General features: G+C 32.1%; 1 protein-coding gene across 2 annotated transcripts in view; it reads left to right on the top strand.

Annotated features, from left to right (window-relative positions):
- Positions 1 to 26,167, top strand: part of LOC143065294 (uncharacterized) — an 81,380-nt gene that overhangs the window by 11,291 nt on the left and 43,922 nt on the right. Inside the window, exons 1-7 of one of the 2 annotated variants that reach the window (XM_076238790.1) lie at positions 8,995 to 9,132; positions 18,389 to 18,457; positions 20,353 to 20,450; positions 21,073 to 21,168; positions 23,493 to 23,594; positions 23,826 to 24,128; positions 25,016 to 25,148. In XM_076238790.1, coding sequence (XP_076094905.1) covers positions 9,068 to 9,132; positions 18,389 to 18,457; positions 20,353 to 20,450; positions 21,073 to 21,168; positions 23,493 to 23,594; positions 23,826 to 24,128; positions 25,016 to 25,148 — 866 coding nt within the window. In that variant the 5' untranslated portion in view covers positions 8,995 to 9,067. Of the gene's footprint in view, positions 1 to 8,994; positions 9,133 to 18,388; positions 18,458 to 20,352; positions 20,451 to 21,072; positions 21,169 to 23,492; positions 23,595 to 23,825; positions 24,129 to 25,015; positions 25,149 to 26,167 lie in introns of those variants that run through there. The other variant, XM_076238788.1, reaches the window with a different exon arrangement.

Genomic DNA, 26,167 nt, shown 5'->3' with positions numbered 1-26,167 from the left:
GGATTATAATTTAGTACGCCAGACGCGCATTTCGTCTACATAAGACTCATCAGTGTCGCTCATATCAAAATATTTATAAAGCCAAACAAGTACAAAGTTGAAGAGCATTAAGGATTCAAAGTTCCAAAACGTTGTGCCAAATACGGCTAAGGTAATCTATGCCTGGGATAAGAAAATCCTTAGTTTTCCGAAAAATTCAAAGTTTTGTTAACAGGAAATTTATAAAAATGATCACATTATATGCCTGGGATAAGAAAATCCTTAGTTTTTCGAAAAATTCAAAGTTTTGTTAACAGAATATTTATAAAAATGATCACATTATTGATATTCATGTCACCACCGAAGTGTTGACTACTGTGCTGGTGATACCCTCGGGTACGAAACGTCCACCAGCAGTGGCATCGACCCAGTGTTGTAAATAGTTATCAAAGGTACCATGATTATAATTTAGTACGCCAGACGCGCATTTCGTCTAAATAAGACTCATCAGTGTCGCTCATATCAAAATATTTATAAAGCCAAACAAGTACAAAGTTGAAGAGCATTAAGGATTCAAAGCTCCAAAACGTTGTGCCAAATAGGGCTAAGGTAATCTATTCCTGGGATAAGAAAATACTTCGTTTTTCGAAAAATTCAAAGTTTTGTTAACAGGAAATTTATAAAAATAATCACATTATTGATATTCATGTCAACACCGAAGTGTTGACTACTGGGCTGGTGATACCCTCGGGGACGAAACGTCCACCAGCAGTGGCATCAACCCAGTGGTGTAAATAGTTGTCAAAGTTACCAGGATTATAATTTAGTACGCCAGACGCGCATTTCGTCTACGTAAGACTCATCAGTGACGCTCATATCAAAATATTTATAAAGCCGAACAAGTACAAAGTTGAAGAGCATTAAGGATTCAAAGTTCCAAAAAGTTGTGCCAAATACGGCTACGGTAATCTATGCCTGGGATAACAAAATCCGTAGTTTTTCGAAAAATTTAAAGTTTTGTTAACATGAAATTTATAAAAATAATCACATTATTGATATTCAAAAGAGGAAAAAGAGCTATATCTCAAATTATATTGACAAGTCTGATACTATAGAAAAAAGTATTTATTCCTAGATATTTTGTTTTGTTTACGTACACAATTAATGGTTCCTAGATATTATCTCTATGTTTCTTACCATAGCGACATAACTTTTGAATGTTAAAATATGCCACATAACCTAATTGTTTTACCTTTGATTAATATAGTAGTGTATATCAACTTTCCATTCAACTATCGGATATTTCATGACACTTTTTTTCCGCAAAGGAAGTTTTGATTGGAAACTGCATTATCTATATTTAAAGAAGTGAAAACTATAAGTACACTCATTTGATAGATGAACCATCATTGTTGTTTACATATATTATTTGAATACAATGGTTTATTTTTAATTCTTATTGTAAATCTATACTACGTCGTTGTCACTTAAAATATTTGAGCGAAACCACGTTTCAACTTCCTTCTTTCTTTGTTGAATCTACATAATTAAATCCAGGTCATCAATAATAAACAAAAACACAAATACGGTGACATATATTTGACACTTTCTTCGTCTTTTGGTAATATCAATATCATACTCTTGTGCTATCTCCTGTCTGTGAAACTTTCATATAGTATCTTGTTCATTGTACACTTTTACAGAAAGACAAACTTTTTTGAGAATAAGCTCCCAAAAAGACGCGTTTATCGGAAAAATATAAATTCCGAGGGTATCACAAGCCCAGTAGTCAGCACTTGTTGTGCTGACATGAATTATCATTGATATGGTTATATTTATAAATTTACTGTTTACAATTTTTTTAATTTTTTGAAATACTAAGGCTTTTCTACCTCAGGCATAGATTACCTTAGCTGTATTTGGCAAAACTTTTAGGAATTTTGGTCTAAATTGCTCTTTAACTTCGTACTTCATTGGCCTTTTTAACTTTTTTTGGATTCGAGCGTCATTGATGAGTCTTTTGTGGACAAAACGCGCGTCTGGTATATATACTAAATTTAGTCCTGGTATCTATGATGAGTTTATTTACAACCACTGGGTCGATGCTACCGCTGGTGGAGATTTTTTCCCCGAGGGTATCACAAGCCCAGTAGTCAGCACTTTTTGTACTGACATGAATTGTCATTGATATGGTTATATTTATAAATTTACTGTTTACAAATTTTTTAATTTTTTGAAATACTTAGGCTTTTCTACCTCAGGCATAGATTACCTTAGCTGTATTTGGCAAAACTTTTAGGAATGTTGGTCCTCAATGCTCTTAAACTTCGTACTTCATTTGGCCTTTTTAACTTTTTTGGATTCGAGCGTCACTGATGAGTCTTTTGTGGACGAAACACGCGTCTAGCGTATATACTAAATTTAGTCCTGGTATCTATGATGAGTTTATTTCCTACACTGCAACGATATTTCTCATAAAAATCGATTCATGTTAATATATAATCTATTTTTTTTTAATTGAAGAAAAATATAGAAAGTAGCCTTTATGAAATATAGATACTGCAACAAGTGTGTTACGATATTTCTCCACTGGAGACAGCTAAATCTTAACTTAAAAAGCGTGCGGCTTACCGAGCTTTTAAAATAATTTAAATTTAACAGTGGAAAAATATCGAAATACACGACTTATAGTGGTGAAATCTGCTTCTCTGATGATTGTTATCCTTCCTTGTTTGGAATACGATTGCTTTTAAGCAATCTGTAGACTTATACCATTGACTCAGGTCCATGCCCTCACGTCAACCGTTTTAATATAAACATCAAGAAACATCTCAGATTCTTGAGATTGTTTTGCTTTAAATGGTATAAAAAACAAACGATTGAATATAAACAACTATAATGTTCTTCTCATAATCTTCATGTTTCGATATTTCCCTTGACTTGTATGCGTGTTTTTTACAACACGGAAAATCAGAATTAAGCAGTATTTACATTTAGTGTTTTTATAAATTTAGAAACACGTCAGAGGGAATTCCCCAGTTTTGATAACATGCGCGAGTTCTCTGGATTCCGATCGATTAATCTATTTCTGTCATATAAGAACTGGAGTTTTCTTATGTCACCGTTATGAAACTGATATTTGATAATGTACTTCCATAATGAAATGGAGGTCGTTTAATTAACATTTAATATACGTCCTTGCTACAAATCACAAGTGTATGGTTTTTTTAGGTAATTATGCACATGCGTATAATTTTTTTGACTTGAAGGGTATCAGATTAAATGGTTGCTAGTTTAGTTTAAACACATTTTATTGTTTAAATATACAATAGGATTGGATACAAGTTATAACAACTTAAGATAATCCTCTCCATATAAGTACAATATACAAAATTTCAAGATGATAGCAATTATATATTTCAGTATAATATGAAAAATATATACAATAGATATAGTACGTTTAAACAGTATAACAGTTGGATACGAGTACATTTTAAGATACAGCAAATTGCCAATATTAATCAAAGAATCTTTTTGTATGGCGTATATAACTATGTACATTTCTGAAAAGGATTGTGTTTTGTTCAACAGTAATTTCGTCTGTTCCAAATAAAATATGTTCTATAGAGATATCAGCTAAGTGTTGAATGTTTTTAAAGAGCTGATTTCTAAATGGTTGCTCTGGATTCCCCACTCCATTGATTAATTTGAAACTCACGAGATCTTTCTATGTCTGTCTGCTATGGAGGGTTATTGTTGTTAAATAATTTTAAATCATTTGCATCACATAAATTAAAATAAATGTAGTCTACAACGTAAAACACCCAACCAAAATGGAGTCTTCCATATTATCGCTTCGAGTTGCCTCCCTTCCGGAAGTAACTTTCGCAAAACGACAATAAGTCCAGAAAAATTAACTCGTTCTGTCGATAGACGTCGTGTTATATTAAAACCGATCGCAATTTAAACAGACGAATGTGTACGGAAAGGAGTCATGCCGTCTGACCAAGGGAAATTAAGTATTTAAAGAGTTAGGAATGGGGTTCCACCTAAAATGCACGTAGGAAAATAGGTGATAAGGTACGACGTGAAATAACTTATCTCACTCTCTGTGACTGCTGTGGAACGTCAACTTAGAATTAAACGTACAAAAATAAAACACAATAAGTACATTGTTCATACACTTGTATCGAGGATTGGCTATTTTTAAAGTTGAATAACTATTCAGATCACGTAAATTGAATTTTACACGTACAGTTGAATTATTTTTGAAAAAAACATATTAATACTTTTTGTACATGTATCAATGAAAACAATGGCAATCGTATCCCTCAGAGCATTCTGCTCTTTGATTAAAAGAGTTTCGGGAAGTTGTGTCCTTTTTACAAATTTCTGGTTTTGGGTTACACTCTTTCATTTTTTGTCAAGAATCACACTGAATCTTCAAGAAAATATAATGAAGATGATATAATCAAAATGCTGGACTTTTTGATCGACAATATATCTGTTGAGTTTGGAGGATTTATATTTCAACAGACAGTCGGTATTCCAATGCGTACTAATTGTGAACCCCTACTGGCCGATTTGTTTTTTGTACTCGTATGAAGCAGAATTTATTCAGAACCTTCTAAAAGACAAAAAGAAAAAGCACCTTGCGAAATTCTTTAATTTTACTTTCCGATATATTGATGATGTTCTATCATTGAATAACCCATATTTCAGCCAATACTTACATCTCATATATCCCAGCGAACTTGAAATTAAGGATACTACTGATACTAGTAGGACTGCTTTATACCTTGATCTTTTCCTCAAAATTGACGCAGATGGACGACTTCACACGAAAATCTATGATAAATGTTTCTCGTTTTTTTTATTTTATTTTATATAGATTAGACCGTTGGTTTCCCGTTTGAATGGTTTTACACTAGTAATTTTGGGCCCTTTATAGCGTGTTGTTCGGTGTGAGCCAAGGCTCCGTGTTGAAGGCCGTACATTGACCAAAAATGGTTTACCTTTTTTTTTTTTTTTTTAATTTTTTTTTTAAATTGTTATTTGGATGGAGAGTTGTCTCATCGGCACTCACACCACATCTTCCTATATCTATTGTCTTCCGTTTCACACCACTTTCAGTACGTTTGCATATATTATTGCGACATGTTTTCTTTGATGGAGGAAGCTTTTATCAGTGATTAAAGACTAGCGATATCTGCAAATTATCTACTTAGACCAGTCATTTAGTTCCCTTAATCCCTTACACCTAGATAACAGTATTATAACCGATGTAAGACAGAAATAAACATACAATCTGTCTAGTTATAAAGATTAGTACGGTTACAATAAAGCACCAAAATCAAAGTAAAGCTATGAAATAATATTTCATTATTTGCCGAACAAATTCGTTAAAATCTTTTGTAAGCGTAATGTATTGGAATCCAACATTTGTTGAAATATACTAGATGAATTAATTTATATTATATTATCTGTCGAACAAAAAATATAAATCGTTAATAAGCTTTAAAACGTACGTGTCTTGCAATATGATTAGATTTAGCTCATTCAGAAAAGGCATACTTCATATAGATGTTTCTTAGTGTTATAACTAAGGTGAAATCTGCGTACGTTTATTGATAGTATAAATTAATCCACAAACGACATTATAATGTGAGGGGTTTTTTTTATGTTCATTATCTTTATAGTAGTGTCGATTATCTTGTATAACAGGGTTTGATTTACGAAATAGATAATGAATGTATCATTAAATGTATATTGAGTTGTTTTCATTTTTTTATTATTCTTATACACAGTTGGTTTTTTTTACTTATCATGGGAAAGTATGCAAATCATCCGTTGAATTTTAAAAACGTCGAACGTTTCATAATTTTGTCTAGTGTGTCGAGTTTTTATTATTTCAATTATATAGATCACTTGATGCTCCTTCAACAGTATTTATAGAAAGCAATTTCAAACAATGATACTTCATATAAATATACTACAAATTCAAGGGAAAGTAGGATTTCTTCTTTGTATATTATTGCTCTGAGATCAGGACAATCAAAGAGGGGAGACAAATACCAGAGGAACAGTCAAAGTCATAGATCAAAAATGAACTGACAACGCCATGGCTAAAGACAAACAAACAAATAATAGTACACAAGACATAAGACCAAAGACTTAGCACAACAAACCTCACCAAAAAATGGGGGTGATCTCAGGTGCTCCAGGGGGGTAATAAGATCCATGCTCCGACCGTTGTGTTGCTCGTGTAATTACAAACCCGGTAAATTTTTGGTAGATCAAATTCGTGATACGTTCGGGATTGTAGTAAAGACAAAAGGAATATACTTATATCTGATATCATCTGTGAAACGGTTATTCCATAACGGTAAACTAACTCGTGTTAAGCTGCATTATGCGAGTATCCTAGATTTGTGTTCCACCCAATAAAATGCTGAAATTCTTGCCATTGTTATTATCTAGCTGGCTACTATGTTATATATAACTAATTGAACATTTTTTTAATACTTTTCATTCTGGATTACAAAAAATATGACCAAAAAAAACCTAAAATGACCGTCAAATCATCCAAAAGTTTTGAAGTTACACATAGGAAGTAGTGCTCATTAGGAATCATTGTGTAGTTTATTATGACCTGTACTTTTGGCTTAAATGTCAAAGAACAATTGTATGAAATATCTAATCGCCGAAAATCACTTAAGACAAGTACTTTAGATTTCCCAAATGGCAAAAGTCGTAGGAATATTGTTTGTCATCAATACATAGTACAGCGTCAGTAGTCTATTATAACATAATTTCAACTGTTCAGCTATTGGCGGCAATTTCAAATTAAAAGACAAAATTTTCACATCTTTTCAATTTGGAGGAAGGGTTGCAAATTAGCGGTGGTCCGAGGTCCGCGACCTTCCACTTTTGCACGCGGTAATTCGACTTGGTTTCTAGCTACGCCCGACGGAGTCACCTTTCACTTGAAAGAAAATAAGAAATTACGTCGCAAACCTTTTCACCAAAGTTTCCAAATAAACGATCTAAAAACTTATTTTCATCATTATAATTCATGACAGCTGTGTTCATTTTGTTCAACCGCTAGCTTTATACAGAAAATCGCCGACAAATAATGTGTAATTGACAAAAACGACATTGTAAACTAAAAAATGGCTACCGTGAAGACAACATTTTACAATATCGGATCCGATTCCAGAAGCGGATAAGGGTAATTCCGGGTTTTGGCTATCAACTCCAAAAAAAATCCAGACAGGTGACAAAATACATCTATGCATAGTAAATGAATATAAGCACTATAATTGAAAACCAAAAGATATATGTTTAAAAAAGAGACAGTAGAAAATATTTTATACAGACACTCAAAATTACTTTTTGACAAATTTTAATGTCAAAATCCAATACAATGTGACAACTGGGAACAGTATATCTAACAATATATGATAATGCATGTGAGATGTTTTTAAAGTGTAAACAAATTACTGCAATTTTAAAGGGATATTTTTGAAGAAAAAACGTCTTTATAAATATTTTGATATGAACGTCAGTGATGAGTCTTATGTAGACGAAACGCGCGTCTGGCGTTCTAAATTATAAACCTGGTACCTTTTATAACTATTGACTATGTTGAACGAATCTATCCCATCGAACTAGAGATAAAGGATACAACAGATACAATTAAGTACAATACTATAGAAAAAAAAAATCACATAACATTTCATGGCATATATGAAGTTAACCATCACTGGAAATTAACCAATCAAAGTTTCACCTCTCTTTTATCTGTGTACAACATGTACAAGCTTTAGTAACCATGTAATCTCAAATTTCAAAAATATTTTATAGAAACCACAAATAAAAAAATAATGGTGCTTTGAAATACCTACGATATATGTTTATGAACCAGAAATGTGTTACTGCAATGAAATGTAGGATTACTTACCTGTCAATTTCAAGGGAATATTTTTTCAACCTGTTTTCGTATGCAACCGGATGTGACGTACTATGATTTGGTGGTATTACGCCTAAAGATATTTAACGAAAATTGCTCTGACATTTATAGTTGTATATGTGTCAAACGTCAGACATACGCCAATATATGCTACTTCAACGCCCGATAAACGTTATTATACGCTTCTCGTATGCACTAAACAGGTTGTGCACACGATACAAATATTATCGACAAGTTGAATGCGTCAAAAATTACTAGCGTATTAGAAGCGTACATGGTTTTTGGACGTCGGTGCTAAACGTTGATGTGTGACACCGGTATAAATCGTGTTAAAAGTATATGAATATTGGATAATATAAAGAAAACCAATGGTCCAAGTTGATATTATGATAATTGTTAGAAGTAGCTTGAAACTTTCTAAAAGTTGAAATATACTTTATGAAACTATATCGGTGCAAATTCCATCTTTAAAGAACCATCCTTATTCTGACAAAATCCGCCACAAATATAGTTTTTAGAATTTACTCTATATTTCAGAGCAACAATTTAAATTTTAGATGTGATTGATTTCTTTATAAAACAACTTTGAAGGATAATGAATGGAAACAAAACGATCACTGATGTATGTTTATAAACTTATATGTTTAAAAATGATTATAGAACCCACTAAAGAAGCTAATTGAGTATTATCTAGAAACTCAGAATTATTTCACAGCTATACTGTAACCACTAAACATGATTCTATAAAAGGCACTTCGAGAGGTACACGTCAATACGATCAGCTTTAGCAGAGATAAAGCGTAGAAAATAGAAGATAATGTTAATTTACTCTTAATGGTAACTAGATTATGTAAACAAGATGGCACGTTTGGATTTCATGATATTAAACGACATTCTAAGTTATTCCGATTATTTCAATGTCATAAACGCTGTAAAAAAATTTCCCTAATTTTAATCTTTTTAATATTCACAGATTTATAAAACATAGGCGTTCTAAAAATTCATTTGGATCCTAGCCAGATTAATAACTTCCTTTTTGTTGCACCTGTTCTAGAACAAGTTAGTTTAAAGAAACAGAAAGATAGACTGTCACTATAATATTGTTAAGACGTAAACATGAAATTATCACTTGTGTTGTGCTGTGTTTTCCTGTTTATTGGAACTGTGCAACCATGGTCTGGGTAAGAGTTATCATAATATAGAAGTAGATCAGATTGATCTTAAAATTGCTTAGTTTATGAAATTTGATGTATGCAGAAAGTTATTATTCACTAAATAATAAATGTGTTCCCTTTTAACGAAATTTCTTATAAAGAATGAACAAGAGTAAAACTCATAAAAGCCTAAAAACATTAAACCATAGATACCAGGATTGACAATTTGTACGTCAGACGCGCGCTTCGTCTACAAAAGACTCACCAATGACGCTCGAATCATAAAAGCTAAAGCGTCGTTTTCCATATTATTAGTGCATCGGAATGAGTCGTCTATGGTTAAAATATAAGAATAATAAAATTGACGGATCAAATGGAAGTATATATTCGCGGGAAGTTTACCTGTTATTGAAGTCCCTTAATCAGCAAAAACTAAATGAAACGCAGTAATATATTATTTGTACTATACTAGAATTTACTTTTTTTCAAAAGGAATTCCACTCATACTAAGAATAAACTTTGACTAAACACTGAAATGACTGTTTCACAACACTTGTTTTGAAAAGCCTAAATATCTTAGGAATAACAGAGACAAAAACACTTTTAACTTCCTTTTAAAGGCTAAATATTATAAATGTGAATAACACACGATGACTTAGCTCTCATTGAATACCTCTAAAATCTCTTAACCCGGTTTCTTACGAAACAATAAATGATAGAGCCATGTCTATGAATGAACACTATCTCAATTTGATTGATTGTCATGAAATTGTTGTACATCGTAAAACATCGAACTCACTAGAAAAGAAAACAAAAATTTTGATTTTTTTTTTTTTGTCATTATAGTTCGTTTCTGTGTGTGTTACATTTTGCTATTGTGTTTCTGTTGTTTCGTAGTTCTGTCATATTTGATACCTTTCCCTAATTTTTGGTTTGTAACCCGGATTTGTTTTTTCTCTATCGATTTATGAATTTCGAACAGCGGTATACTACTGTTCCCTATATATGCATCAATGGTCAATAAAATAAAAAGCCAAAAATCAAGAAAATCAAGATATTGCGCATATATATATATATTTGTTTGTTTTCATTAATTATTTAAACATATAAGTTTGTTAAATAATGCATGTGCTTATTTTCCTCGCAATCTTCGTATCATTATAAAGGCAACATGCAGGGTAATGCCTAAATATGCATTAAAATATCATGACCACCACTAGTAATATCGGGTGTTGACTTTCCAATAATTCCCATGGAAATGAAACTGCATTTGTATACCAACTAGAACTATTCTTTCTGTTATTTGTGAGCATTTAGAGTGAGTTTTCTTCAGTCCAACCACCATGGCGTAGAGAGTTGAAGAAATTGCCCCCTTTACACATGCCGGAAATAGGAATACTCATTTTTTACAATAATTGAATGTGCCATTTCAGATAGGATGGTAGATGGTATAAATATATTAAAAGGTTCAAAAGGTCTGAAAGAAAACATTGCACTTACAAAAGAACAAAAAATGTCACAATGCAACAATTGGAATGATTTACAAACCAAAAAGCAACATAGCAAGTGTCCTCTACACAAAGCAACAATCTTTTTGTTTATATCAGTATTGGCAAGTTTTACATGCTCAACATTCCTGATAATAAAGTACCTTTTAACCCTGGAAATTAAGTAGCAATGATCTAGAGGTAAACAAGCGTGTTATATTTTACAAACACAACTAAAGAGCATGAATTGTACGTAAAAAGGCGGCTAGACATCGTCATTGTATTAAAATTACGGTAAGTCAGTTTGTAATGCTGACCACTGGTGACGGCGTAAATCTTTCATCTTGAAAATTTGACACTAATTCATATTATTATTTTTTTTCTTCAATAAAAGTGTCAAAAATTGATGTTTTTACACGCAACATTGGCATTAAGCCAAATTTCAACTTCCTTGTTCCTTGTTCTGATTGTTTGTGTCCTTGACAAAACAATTTATCATAGATATAGTCCTACAAAGTTTTGACCATATTTGGAGACGAGATATAAATAAGTAATAAGAAAAGATCTTAACAATAGTTAAAACGCAATATTTGTAAACTTGCAGAAGTGGTGCAGACATAATGTTACTTATAGTGTCTTCAAGCAAATGAAATAAAGCAAGTTTTAAACACAAATAATTAAAATAACAACCTTACAAATTTAAATAACAAGGTCCAAAATAATGTTTAAAATTGGACCATTCGCCTGTGTTCACGCGTTATTCATAATCAACGATTATAAAAATATGTTTTCTATTCTGTAAGAGTAAATAATGTTGAAACAGTACTGTGCAATCAATTGTGTCAAAAAAATCAGCTACTAATATTTTTTGGGTCTCATTTTGAGTTTTTAGATGGTAATTGTCATCAGACGATATACCTGATCTGAGAATGTAACCACAGTCGCCAATTTGTTGATAAAATCTTGTCTCTTTGTCCCAACTTATGTGTGACATGAAACCAGAAAAGATTATGTTACCTTGTTTGGCGTATAATGCATGTACACCAGGAAATGCTTATATTTTTTAAAAAGATGCAACCGGTCTGGCTCTGTTTAAACAATAATCATGATTAAACAATGCAGTTGGAATTTTTATCACTATTCGGTATGTTCATAACAAGTCCTGAACGTCAATAAACTACTGCTGTCTCTTAACTATGCACTAAAGTTCATGATATGAAAAGTGTGGGATAAGAAGATTATACATGATCATTTCTCAGAATAAATTGGCATTGTAAAACGTCTTTAGATAATCGTTGACCAAAATTTATCTTCCCTCTTCCTGAATGTAAATATCAAGCTATCAAAAAGTATAACATAACATAAAAGTCAAAGCAAAGGATTGATATGATTTGACAAGAATAAACTTGGTCGGTATATACTGAATATTCATCATTTTCTCGTTTAGTTAATGACTTGACAGACTCTATAAAAATCAAATCTATTAGGTCGGGTTCAAAGATAATAACTGAAATCACAATAACGGTTATCCGTTTATATTTTCTTCCGAAAATTTTTTTTTAAAAAAGGAGATCGATAAAACGGATAAGCTCTGGTACATCTATTCTTAAAGGTGTTAAAAATCAATGTTTTTATCATGTTTGCACTCAGGTAATTTTGAAATTGGATGATAATCCTGAGAAACTTTCTATATATATGTTAGACTCAGATCTACGCCCGGCCTCTAATCGACGTCCGTTCCTCAAATCGACGTCCGTTTCACAAATCGACGTCCAAATCTGACGTCACATTCTCAAATCGACGTCCAATATTTTGATACTCTAATCGACGTCCAATATTTTGATACTCTAATCTACGTCCAATGTGACGGCACTACTTGCCAAAACTACACCCGATTGATTGTTGTCGTCTTAAATCAATGTCCAATATCAATAAATAATAAATTGGTCACAGATAAGGCTTTTAGTTTATTCGTTTGAATTGTTTTACACTGTCATTTCGGGGCCTTTTATAGCTGACTATGCGGTATGGGCTTTGCGCATTGTTGAAGGCCGTATGGTGACCTATAGTTGTAGAGAGTTGTCTCATTGGCAGTCATACCACATCTTCTTTTTTATATCAATTGTTTACACTTATACATGTGCATAATTTATTTTTCAATCCGAAATAGGTATCATGCATATTAAAGTTTTTCTTGATATAAAGTTAATCCAATTGATCCACATCAAGGAGCGTGTGTCATTCCTATTCATAATGATTAGGCAATTAGTAATGCAACCCAACGACTAAGAAAACCAAACGACATGTAGGAGCTTTATTCATTCTTCATCAATAGACAAAATAAAGAAGCACAGCCAAGTGTTTTGAGAGTATTATAATTCGGGTTTTTATTTTAACAAATTTCTGAGTTTTACACCTGGAGTGAAACGTAAACACAAGATAATTGGCATTATGTTTTTATGTTATGCTTTTACATCACTGTTCTAGGTTAAGTGCTCACACACATGTGTAACCCCTGACAAATTCTGTATGGGCATGCAGTACATTGGTTTCCCTGGTTTATGTCTGTCATATTTGTTTTTCGGAATTGTTTTTAATAAATAAGACCGTTAATTTTCTTATTTGAATTGTTAACATTATTTATGTCGTGGCCTTTTATAGCCTTTGCGGTATGGGTTTTTATCATTTCGAAAGCCGTATGGTTTATAATTGCTCTCATCCATTTTTTTAAACTCTGGTGTATAGTTGTCCCTTTGAAAATCATACCAATCTTTGAAAAATTGAAATCACAACCTGTTTACATACTTCTAAGTCTAGTATAATGATTAAAAAAAAACCCACACATTTCTTATTTATTCCGTATTTTACTTATAACTGGACTTAGTTTTTCTGCTAGATCTTATTTGTCTCACTCTCACATACTATGATATGTTTAAAGGTCTAAATGTTTCAGCTGCTTTCGGTTCAGTTTAGTTTTGTATTTTGTGTCCAAAACGGACGTTGATTATAGAAGCTCAAAATCGGACGTCGATTAGAAAATGCTAAAAAAATGGACGTCGATTAGACAGGCATAAAATTAGCCGTCGATTTGGAATGTTATTTTATTGTGACGTCATATTTGGACGTCGATTTGAGGAACGGACGTCGATTAGAGACCGGACGTCGATCTGAGTCTTACATATATATGTATATATATATGAATAACGTAACCTAGTAGAAAGAGGAGTACAGCTGATTCCCCTAGGATACTTCTAGAATGTTAAAAAAAAATATAAACGTACAATGAATATATATTTTGAATCACAAAATCAGGCATCTTGATCATGTCAGTTTCAGAGATTATTTCATTTTGAATCAAACGATTGTTTTTGCGTGCATGTTCACACTATACGGACTTCATATACAGAAGTATGCTCCTTACATAGAAACTGCTTCAACAAAGTTATGAGGAGGGCAGATTAAAATTGACACTCCGTAAATTTTATGGACACCATCACGAATTAGTTGATCCATATGATGTGTCTTTGACCAAACTAGCTAAGGACATTTTTACCACATGGTAGATTGTGGTTTGTCATTACGTCGTCTAATCTTTTAATTACCGAACGTGACTTATTCCCGATTGTGACTGTTTTGCTGAGTGTGAATTCGCATTACTATAAGACGTGTTACGGTACTTATCTATCCCAAATTCATGTATTTAGTTTGATGTTATATTTGTAATTTTCATCGGATTTTGTCAAATTGGTTGACGTCTTTTCTATTAAATTCATGTGTTATGGTCAAGAAAATTAATCACCGCCTTCATTTATTAGTTTTGATCTTGTTCAACGTAATCTGTACGATTTTTATGTTTGAAGTTAGATTCACAACAAATCAGACATATATAAAATATATATATTGCTATTGATTAGTGTTGCAATGTGCATTGTGTTTAAATGTAATATCAGTATTTAGTTCTATTATAATCTTAAATCAATCCTATTTCTATCTTATTTTTTAGACATAATTTTTCAAATATGACGTCATATTTGTGCTGTTTCAGAAATTCACATGTCTGCATGACGTAATATTGTGCCATTTCACCACTTCGTATGTGACGTCATGGTTATGACTTTTTGCGTTCAGGCCTAGTTTGTCAATGAGTCGGGTGTGTATTATTTCTTTGTTGGTCTTCAATGTATTATGTATTCGGGTTTTGTTTTCTGTAATTAGTTAAGACGTCAGTTTTATCATGTAAATCTTTTATATTCATTTGATAAAATTTACTGTTTGCAATAGCATAAATTGTTCTATATAATAAGGATGTTCTTATCACAAGCAAAAAACCCTAGCCGTATTTGGCACAACCTTTTTCAACGTTTGATCCTCAGATCTGTACTACTTTGTACCCTTTTTTTTAACTTTCGAACTTTTATATCTGGGCGTCACTGATAAGTCTTGTTTGGACGAGGCGCGTTTTTGACGTAATGAATTTTAAACCTGATGCCTTTTGTTATCTATTATTCATGTGTTTCTTTGCCAAATACGTTCTGCTATTTGTTTGTATTGTAGTCCTGTATTATTATGTTGTCATTTTAAAGTTATATTTAACAATGCCATCAAAGTGGGAGGTTTGGCATGCCACAAAACCAGGTTCAATCCACCATTTTTTTCTTTAAAAATGTCCTGTACCAAGTCAGGAAAATGACCATTGTTATATCATAGTTTGTTTCTGTGTGTGTGTCACGGTATTTGGTTTTGATGTTATATTGGTTATTCTCATCGGATTTTGTCTAATGCTTAATCCGTTGGTGTGTGTGTTACATTTTAATGTTTTGTCGTTGTTCTCCTCTTATATTTAATGCGTTTCCCTCAGTTTTAGTTTGTTACCCCGATTTTGTTTTTTGTCCATAGATTTATGAGTTTTGAACAGCAGTATACTACTGTTGCCTTTATTTGCGACGTATGATGTATTCAAATAGTAAAAGTATTTGTACATAAATTGTTTGTTCTTCTTAACAAAAATAAAGTGCTGAAGATAACGATCACGACTTAGTTGACCGTTATGTGCTATCCGTTTTATAGATAGCAAATATGTTGTAAAAAGTATAGTAACTGTCCCGTACCTCAAATGCGACCAACTGATTCATACGTATTACCGGGTTTGTACTTTTGCACAACTCGACAGATGACAGTTGTAGAGCAGGATCTGCTAGCCCTTCCGGAGTACCTTATATCGTCTATAGTTTTTGTTGGGTTTCGTCTTTCACAGTCTTTAGTTTTTTATGTTGAATTTTGTGAACTACTATTTGTCTTTTGGTCTATTTTTTTTATCTATGGCGTTGTCGACTTTTGAGTTTGAATGTCTCTTTGTTTTCTTTCGTCTCTTTTTTTTTAAACTATTTCTGAGCTTTCATATCGGATATAAAAGCTTCAAGGTTAGATAAGTCACATGTTTATAAATACTAAACAGATATTTCGTTTTTATGATAAGTACATGTGATTGATATCGTAGTGATATTTGTTAATATTTCAAGTAAATTATCAATACATATTTCTGTTATCATGCAATATGTCTGTTTTATTAGATTATCTAACAAAATTATAAAAAATAATCGAGGCTTTATCAGCGGAAAGAAACACCACATTTGGCATAAGGGTAGAACAAACGCTTATGGATGTTTGAGTATTTTAAGATAAATGTAATACCATAGACATGCTCATTTTTTATTCTAACTTGTATCATTGTCCTCACAGTCTTAACCGATCCAGGAAGATTTCCACGTCTCATTTGTTTTATTTCGAAAATTTTAGGTCACAAGTAATAACGTGGCCAGCTGTACCATATATCAATGGGGAATAACCGCAGTGCAGTCAGGAATTTATACTGGATGTTATCAATATTGAGATGCCGCGTTCCGTTTTTTTAATAAACATTTTTGTGGATTACATCCCAGCATCTTTTGTTCTAACAGGGTGATCTGAGCCTACCCCTACCAGATCACCCCAGTTTGAGTTTCTTTGTTATGCATGCTTCCCTTTGTTCTGTAGCATTTTGGCGGGAATGTCAAATCCACAATAAAACTTATAATTAATTATACGGAAAAGACTATCTATCAAAATTCACATAGAAAAAATCCAGTGTATATGCTGGAATTCGAATTCAAGTCCTTAGGCATATGAAGCCATGACACATACCACTACACCAGGACGACTTGATACGAAAGAATAGTAATTTGACATACTTAAACGAAGCAAGATCTTTTTATAAGTGGGGCGAGTTGTCAGACCTTTATTCAGTGGGGTTTTAATCTTTTCCGTTAATTAGTAAGTTTTCAGACTGATTGTTCAATTTGATTTTACACTTTTTCAAAGTGGGGCAAGTCGGTAACAAAAAGTGGGACGATATTCTTATAAAGTGGCGATATAGTGTGGGCCGATTGGCAAGTTGGGCGAGTTTACATTGTTTGATATCTACTCATCGTGTTTGGGGGTCAAAGAGGGTATACATCATATACATGATATAGTAATATATAAAGTATATTGACTACATTGAAGACCTGTTGGTGACCTTCTGCTGTTGTTTTTTTCTATGGTCGGGTTGTTGTCTCTTTGGCACATTCCCCATTTCCATTCTCAATTTTATGTTATGGTTATGTGGCGTTCTAAACTAGATTTTATGATTTGTAAATGGTTTTTCGTCTAATCTAAAACAGCTGGGATGTAAAACAGTTATCCCAGTCGGACTTGGTGTGTCAGTGTTAGATCACCCTCTGGCCTCCGGCCATCGGGGTGATCTTACACTGACAGACCGCGTCCTTGTGAGATAACTATTAATTAAAGTGTGGTATATGTATAGGTTTTGTGTGTAACTGATCTTCAAAGTGAGAAAGTATTTCTTTATTGAACTGATTAATGTTTAACTTATAAACTTGTTGCTGCCCTACATGCCGATTGCATAAAGTAAGTAAGTTATTAACTGACTTAAATCATTTAACACATCAAGTTTTCTAATAATAAACTATCGTTCAGTACACAATTTATTGCCTTCTTATATTTTAAATCGTTTTACAGGCGTCATTGGGATGTCGTTGATCGGTTTGATTTAAACTTGTAACTTATGAGAATGAATATGTTCAACATATACGGAGACACAATCGCGTCTTTTGGCCTCAATTTTGATATAACCATCCTTCACTAATTATTCGATTTTTTTATTTGCCATAAGCAAAATGATGGGTCCCTAAAATGAAATAGACACCGCATACCCTTTTTAAACATATCGTAATTCATATTCTTGATTGGTGTAGTGCACTGTTTTCCCCTTCTTTTCTTTTATTTGTTGAAAGAAAGTGAAGCATATGATTTATCAATTCATTAGGCAAATTACAAGACGAACTTGAAATAAAACTAAATCAGTGGAAAACGGATTTGTTCTTGTTCTTTTTTTTTTTCAGAGTTTCATTGAGGGCTTCAACATTGCACACACTTGCTTACCTCACTGCAAGATAATTGCGGTCCCAGTTGACGAGTAAGCAGCTTTGTTGCTGTCTTTTGCCCGTTCTGGCCAATAAGTTGTCCCATTTTTTCTTCGATTAATATCACTTTCTATTTACAATTATTTTGGTTTTGAGAATCACAAAATCATTTCTGTGAATCATCTTAAATTTTAACAATTTCCGGTTTGTTTTTTTTTTTTTTTTTTTCTTATATTATACATTTAACATTTAGTATGTCGTTTATAAACGCATTTGGTAATTAAAATTAATTTATAATACTACACGATTGTTTTGTCTTTTCGTCATATTTTACAGAAACTATTGTACTCGAATAGCAAGTTCCTTCCGATATTACAGTCGCTGTAGATGTTGGTGGTGGTGGTCGTAAGTGCATTTTATCAATAAGAGTTCAAAAACTTGATTGAAATTCTGCTTCATATCAAAATATTTTACAAATACAATACAACCAGAATGACAACGAAAACTTATTTGGCAAGATACACTTTAAGGTCTTAACAAATTGATAAGTGTCGATAAAAGAGGTACGAAAGATACCAAAGGGACAGTCAAACTCATAAATCTAAAATAAACTGACAATGCCATGGCAAAAACGAAAAAGACAAAAAAAACAACAGCACACACGACACATAATAGAAAACTAAAGAATAAGCAACACGAACCCCATATAACATATGCTAAGCGAGTCCTTGTTGTATATACTGTTTCAACCAATACACATAGATATAAATGTATGTATAAAATAAATGGATTAACGGAAAAGAAAATGAAAATGAAAAACCTGAACTGAAAATCAAAGTTACAGCCACGATAGGCCTCTTGAAAAGATTATTAAAAAAACGTCGCTATCTGACTTTTTCGTAGTTCTTTGTTTTTCATGCTTGATTTCATCGTATTTTTAACTGACTTATTCAAGAACCAATACATACAATTTGTAACACATTACATCTAAACAAAAAAGTAAATTCACTAAATTACTGAACTCCGAAGAAAATTCTAAACGGAAAATTCTGAATCAAATAATAAAACACATCAAACGAACAACGTGGACAACAACTGTCATATACCTGACAGTGTAGAAAATGGTGGTTTGAACCTGGTTTTATAGTTCTAAACCTCTCACTTGTACGACAGTCACATCAATTTTCAATATATTGAACAAAATGACACTAATATAAAAACAGATTATTTCCAATACGTAGGTTGTTCAAATATGTTTCCAAATTTTATATTGTCTTTAATGATTTCCTGTACATCATCACAAAAACAACGATCTTCATTTATAGATAACATCTGTAAACTACTGTGATTTCTTATTCATATTATAGCTAGCCTAGTTATTTTTTTCTGAATTTTTCTTCAATGTGATTTTAACTTGAAAGTATATTAACAGCTATATAATGTTATCTTTTTGTACATTCATGTTCTGTTTTTTTTTTTTTTTTTTTTTTAATCACATATATATGACTATGTGTATTGGGGATCCACAGAGGACAAAATGTATAATTATTCTCTAATGTCAGAGTTTTGATAAGAAATGCAACAATCTTCGGGATAAAATTTGAAATTCAAATATTTTGAATTCGAGTCTCACTGAAGAGACATTAATTGTTAATATGCACATCCGGTGCATTAAAATTAGTACCGATCATGTTATTTCCTCTGAATTCTAATGTATACCAAGAACGATTTTGTGTATGTTTAACAGAAAATACTGAAAAGATTTCCATGTACATAAGTATTACCTAACACTTTTAATTTCGAAATTTGCACCTCTGTATGAACAATTGCTGACGGCTATGTTATTACTACAAAAGGGTCAATACTTCTGCTGGTGGGCTATTATTCCATTGTGCGTATCAAACGTATAGAAGCCAGGACTTCAGTACGCACATGAAAATACGAATATTTGTTTTATACATATTTGTTGCTATATTTTATTTGGAATTTTTTTTTAATTAAAGAATATATCATCTTCATGCAACAACCTAAGTCCTTATCTGTTTTTTATATTTGATTCGAACCTGTCTTTAACATTTTTATAAATTTTGGATATTGAAAGTTTTTGGACTCGGGATCACGGAAGAGACATTGAGGTGAATTAAAATTGAAGCCGTTTATGTAATTTCAATTTCTGAAATTGAGTGTATATACCACTCACGATTATGTATGGTTAAACTGACAAAAATCATTGTGTAAATTTACATCGTTAGTAGTATGGTATAATAATAAATTACAAGATAAAATATCCTATATGACAGGTGTACTCACTGGGGAGGGTACAGACGAACATACTATTACACACAAAACTACTGCTGTCCAGGATGGAGACATAACGGAAATCTAAACTGCAATATTCGTAAGTATGATTATAATCAAATGATAGTTGTCTTTATAAAGGTCCCGCAACCTCTGACCATGTTTATAATGAAAGGATAGTTGTATTTATAAAGTTCCTTCAACTTCTGACCTTTCTTAGCATCAAAATACATCTTATGTTGTTGGAGGTTGTGCTGAAGATTTGATTTCCGAAAATTAGTAATTCAATGCAATATGACTGCTATTCGTATGAACACACATCTCAATATATTTTCACATATTTTTGGACCGTTTTTCTGCATTTTATCATTGTAATTAATTGAGCATAATTATTATGAATACAAATTCGAACAATTTTTTTTTTTTTTTTTTTTTTTTTTAAATGTTGTGTCTTAATCGTTGATAAGTATAATAAGGTAACATAATTTGGCAAGTATGTCAAGTGTATATTCGTGTAACGATGCACTATCAACAGTAAACTACAACTTGTTTCGAAGGTACATGTAGTTAAATCATTATCGATCGAATCATTCTTGTCGATATATGAAAATGCGTATTTCCTATCTGTTATTGTTTGCTTCTCGTTGTCCACGTTTTGCGTTTGTCATTTAAGGTTTACATGTTGGAACGTTTTAATGATTCTGCATTTTATCTGTTTTCAGCCATATGTTCTCCACAGTGTCGAAACTCTGGTACATGTGTCAGACCTAACGAATGTAAATGTACTGCTGGACATTCAGGAGACATATGTGATGGAAGTAAGTTTAAACACACACAACTTTATCTTATATATTACAACAAAATTTAAATTGAGTTTTGTGTGTATACAAACTATTTTATGATTTTCACTTGGCAATAGACGAGATTGTTCTAAGCATGTTTATGAGGTTGTCATATGAACTCTTCTCCTAGGCAGAGTCACCGACATTAGTATAAAGAACCGCCTGATTTTAAATCAGCAGATTAGCTTCTTACCGGCGTCACACATCAGCGTATAGCTCCGATGTACGCTGGGCGTGTTCAGAAATCATGCCAATACGCTAGTAATTTTGGATGCATTAAACCTGTCAATCATATCTATAACGTGTGCACGACAAGCTTTAAGCGTGTATTGGGCGTACGAAGACCGTATGGTTGCGTATGTCTGGTGTTTGTCTAACGTAGATTGAATGCACGCTACGAAGGAAAAAAATTCTTGAACGTATTTGAGACGCGTCCCGGTCGTATCTTTGACGTTCTATTATGAGGTGTTTGTTACAAACATACCCGCATACGTTTTAGTTAAAGTCGAACGATATCGAAGCGTATACAACGTGCTCTAAACGTGTCTCAAACTTATCTGTAGCGCGTTCAACGCGCTTGTAGCGTATGTATAACGTGCGTGTATCGTACAGGTATACGCTAGACACACACTTGAGTTAGGTGAAAATTTGTACACTGCATTAAAATTTCCTCGAGTTGTAGCGTTCAACAAGTATATACCTTTGTATTTCGACGTACTTCAAACTGATGCAACGCGCGTTTAACGATTGCTTAGCGTTCCTCTGGCGTGAAACTAACGTATACCGACTTTGTCAATTTTCTCTGTACGTTTGGTGAACGCCGGTCTATACGCCAATGTGTGACGCCAACGTTAGTGCTTCTTTTAATTTTCCGTATTTGCGTTGTTGCAAATTTAACATTGTGACGTCAAACAATTTCCCATAATGCAACTATTGCATATAAATAAAACAAAATACTATACCAATTGAATAAAACATATTGCATTTGAATGACAAATTATACCATTTGAATACAAAATTATTGCATTCAAATGAAGAAATATACAATTTGAATAAAACAAAATATATCGCATTTAAATGAAAAATATAATTTTTTTCAACAAATACAATGCCATATTAGATAACACTTTTTGTAAATGAGATGTTAAAAAAACAATGCAACTTGAACCGATTTTAGCCATTTGTATTCATTTATAAATGTGTCCATCGATCAAAAGTCGGAAATAAATAAGAACTTAAGGTAAGTAGTATTCCCGGATTAAGATTTAAAAAAAAAGACAATATCTATTTAGATAAATTTTGTATCTTATTGCCTTTGGTTAATCCAATGGTAAATATTTTTTACTTGTATTTAAGTTTGTCATGTTGTTAGATGCAAATGATAATGGTCAAAACGGAACTGAATCCGAAGTGTACAGTAATAGCTATCATTCTCAATTTCTTCGTACGTACAATTATATAAGAGATGGACACTGAAGTAACCAATTGATATCTGATTTCCATCTGTTCCCATGGACTAATAATTTCATAAAATATTGGTATGATTAGCCCAAAAGTATAATCATTGTTTCTACGTTACTAAGGAGAATATCTTTGTAATGGTATGTCTCTGAACTCCTTGTGTAGTTGTGTATATATTACTATTAAATCTCAGTAGCTACATCTTGTAATTTTTGTTTTGTACTACCTTTTTTGATAATGTGTGATTATTAGTATAAATTTGAATGACCTGTCGCCACATGTATGTGTATTAGTTAAAGTGTGCAAACCAGTTTATGCATTCTAATTCGCGCAATATTGAAAATTTCTCTGTCTATTCAAGTAATAAATATTTCTTTTCACAAAAAGCTTGCCTCAAAATTTGTGATTATACAACCCAAAAAACAAATACATCTAAGGCGTCACAAAACATGTCTTAGTAATCTAAATGTCATGATTATCAACCTTACTAGATTTAACACCTATAAAGTTGACATTTTGCAGTAAAATAGACTTAACGTTTATCTCATAATGGAAATTTTAACAAATCTTTACTCATGTTACTGGTGTATCTCAACTTGCTCTATTCGTGTTACAACTATAAAAATCTGTTATTTAATCTTGCTAAGTCGCCTATGAATATCTGCAAGGCCAATTTACCCACTGTGCAAGCGACTGCACAGAGTCATGAACAGTACATTTAAACAGGATCTTGTCAAAAAAGGAATTCGTCAATTCAAACTTTTTTTTTTTTTAGTTTTATAATTAATCTGTTCATTTGCTAAGGTATTGTTTGTTGATATATAAATCTTTGTTTTCAGTTGCCACTTGTTCACACTTGTCCCCTTGCTATCCTGGGCGTTGTTATGGAAACAACCAATGCATGTGCTCAGAAGGGTTCGAAGGAAGTACTTGCAAAACTTGTAAGAATAATACTGTATGGTTACTATCTCCGTTGATCTACCGTTCGTTCGATTGAGCGAGCTTCAGATTTAACATAATCAATTAGAACTTTATTAAACATTATACAAAATGTTAAAACAATATTTTAAAGATAAATAGCACTACATGTTTCATATTTTACAGAATCAAATTCAAGTTTATTTGTTTTAATATTCCTTAAACCTGTATGAATTATTTTTTTGTTGTTTTAGTGAAAGCAGAGAGAGAAGATTTCAAACCTTTAATAGAAAAGGGCAATGCGACAATTGCAAAGTATAGTTATACAAAAAATACTTTCGAATACCAATTTATGGCAGATTCAACAAACAGATCTGATATTGACCTGATCTGGACAAATTCTGACGAGTTTAATGTAATGAACTTCGACATTGATGCCTCCATAGATGTCAAATATAATTTTGATCATATTCCACCTGTACCAAGATACATAAGGAACATGAAGTTTGGAATTGTTGATGCGAACGTGTTGGTCATTCATTATAAACTTGGACAAAGTGAGTGTAAAATTTATCGTTTTTTTTAAATTGTATACATTTAAGGTAGCACAATACAAAGATTTTATTCCTCCAATTCCCCAGTTTTAAAATGCTGTAACTTTCGTTATAATGCTTGAAAATTTATAAAAGTGGTATTCATGGATAGCTAACAGATTACTCTTTCCAATTAATGCAATGTTAGTATTATACAACAATTATGTAATCAATTATAAAGATAACTGTGTCTACAAAATTTTACAACAAATTTACACTTTCAATTGAAATTAGCTTCTTCATGGATCCCCCTAGAGGGTTGATTTTATTATATGTTGTTCCTTGAGTCATTATCTACATTTTTTTGGATAGAATGTATAGATCAAATTTTACACCTAATCATACATTATCTACTTGTATGTGGTAAGGATGTTTACACTAATTACAAGTTTATGAGATAATGGAAAACGAACGATAATTTGAGACACTCTTTTGAAGCTCCTGCTGTGTTGATTAAAATAACGTTAAAATTTCTTGTGTAGCTATAGAGATGAAAGAGTTAAATTCATTCAAGTGAACTGACCAAGATTTTGCCACTTATTGCATAATAATTGATTACATAATGATTGCATAACAAAAATATTACATTCATTTAAAAGATCATTCTTTTACCTATCTACATATACATCTTTTATTAATTTATATGCAGTTTTAAGAAAGTTACAGCATTTTAAAGGTTGGGGATTGGAAGTAAAAAAATCCTTGTATTGTGCTACCTTAATAAGAGCTAATTTACTTTTTATGCGACTGTAATAATATGTACAGAAAAATCTATCTTAAACAAATAACAAAAATAAACTGTTAGGTTTCTTTCTTTTAATGTAATTATGAGGCTGATTACATTTATACAGGTGGCGAGTACGAAGTTAACAACGAAAGGTTTACATGTCCACAGCCTTCCAACGACAACCCAATAGCTGATAAGGTTCTAGAATGTAGACTGGACAATGGTACGAATGTATTTCAGGTCGATTCGGGAGACAGGTGAATATATTATATATTAATTATCAACACACATTTAAGGTGTATAACATAATACTATGTCTGGTCTCTGAAATACAATTGCACGAGTTCTTTCGGTTTTGTTCTATTAGAAAGTAATGGCAGAAGCTGTTCGTAAATACAATCTATGGTTGATTAATCTATTGTTTGATAGTTCAAGTTAGTAGAAAATAAACTTTTATAACTAAGGGAATTCTTAGATTGTAACAGATTGTTCAAAATTCTTATGTTCTTAGGATAGATACCACGATTAAAATTCTGTACACCAGGTACACTCTTCGTTTACAGAAGACTTTTCAGTGACGCTTTATTTAAAAACGTTAAAAGGCAAAAATATGGTACGAAGTTGAAGAGCATGGGAGACCCTTAATTCCGAAAGGTTTTGACAAATACAGATGATCTATTCCTGACATTTTCTGTGGTAGAAATTACCGTAAAAATTCTATAGTGTTTGTGCGTTGTGTTCTATCTTCTGTGAATTTTTCCTGTCGATTTTTTTTGCTTCGTTAGTTATCGATAGAATATTTTGGTAAATGACATCGAACTGTTATTAATACGCGTTTGACACGGATACCGCCTCACCGAATAATTTTATTTGTAAGAGTTAACTCCCCAAAAATATGTTTTTCGTTTTTATTAACCCATGGAGTGTTTAAATGATATAAACCACAAGCCTTAACAATTAGTAACGACCTTGATATTATATCATTTCCTGATGACATAAACATTTAGTCTGTTTGGTGTTTTTTTATTTTTAGCCATGGCGTTGTCAGTTTATTTTCGATTGATGAGTTTGACTGTCCCTTTGGTATCTTTCGTCCCTGTCTTTTTATGAACACACATGATTATACATTGTTGTTGAAACTATTTAATATCATTTGAACGTTGCACAAGGTCATGCATTTCTCGGTCTGTTTATGATGTATTTACACTTAATCCGATGGTTTGCACTGATTGATACTTTAGTTAAGGAAAACATGATTTATTTAATGATTAGTTGT

The sequence above is a fragment of the Mytilus galloprovincialis genome, chromosome 2 (genome assembly GCF_965363235.1).
Source record: "Mytilus galloprovincialis chromosome 2, xbMytGall1.hap1.1, whole genome shotgun sequence".
NCBI lineage: Eukaryota > Metazoa > Mollusca > Bivalvia > Mytilida > Mytilidae > Mytilus > Mytilus galloprovincialis.
This window is presented reverse-complemented; position numbering and strand designations above follow the sequence as displayed.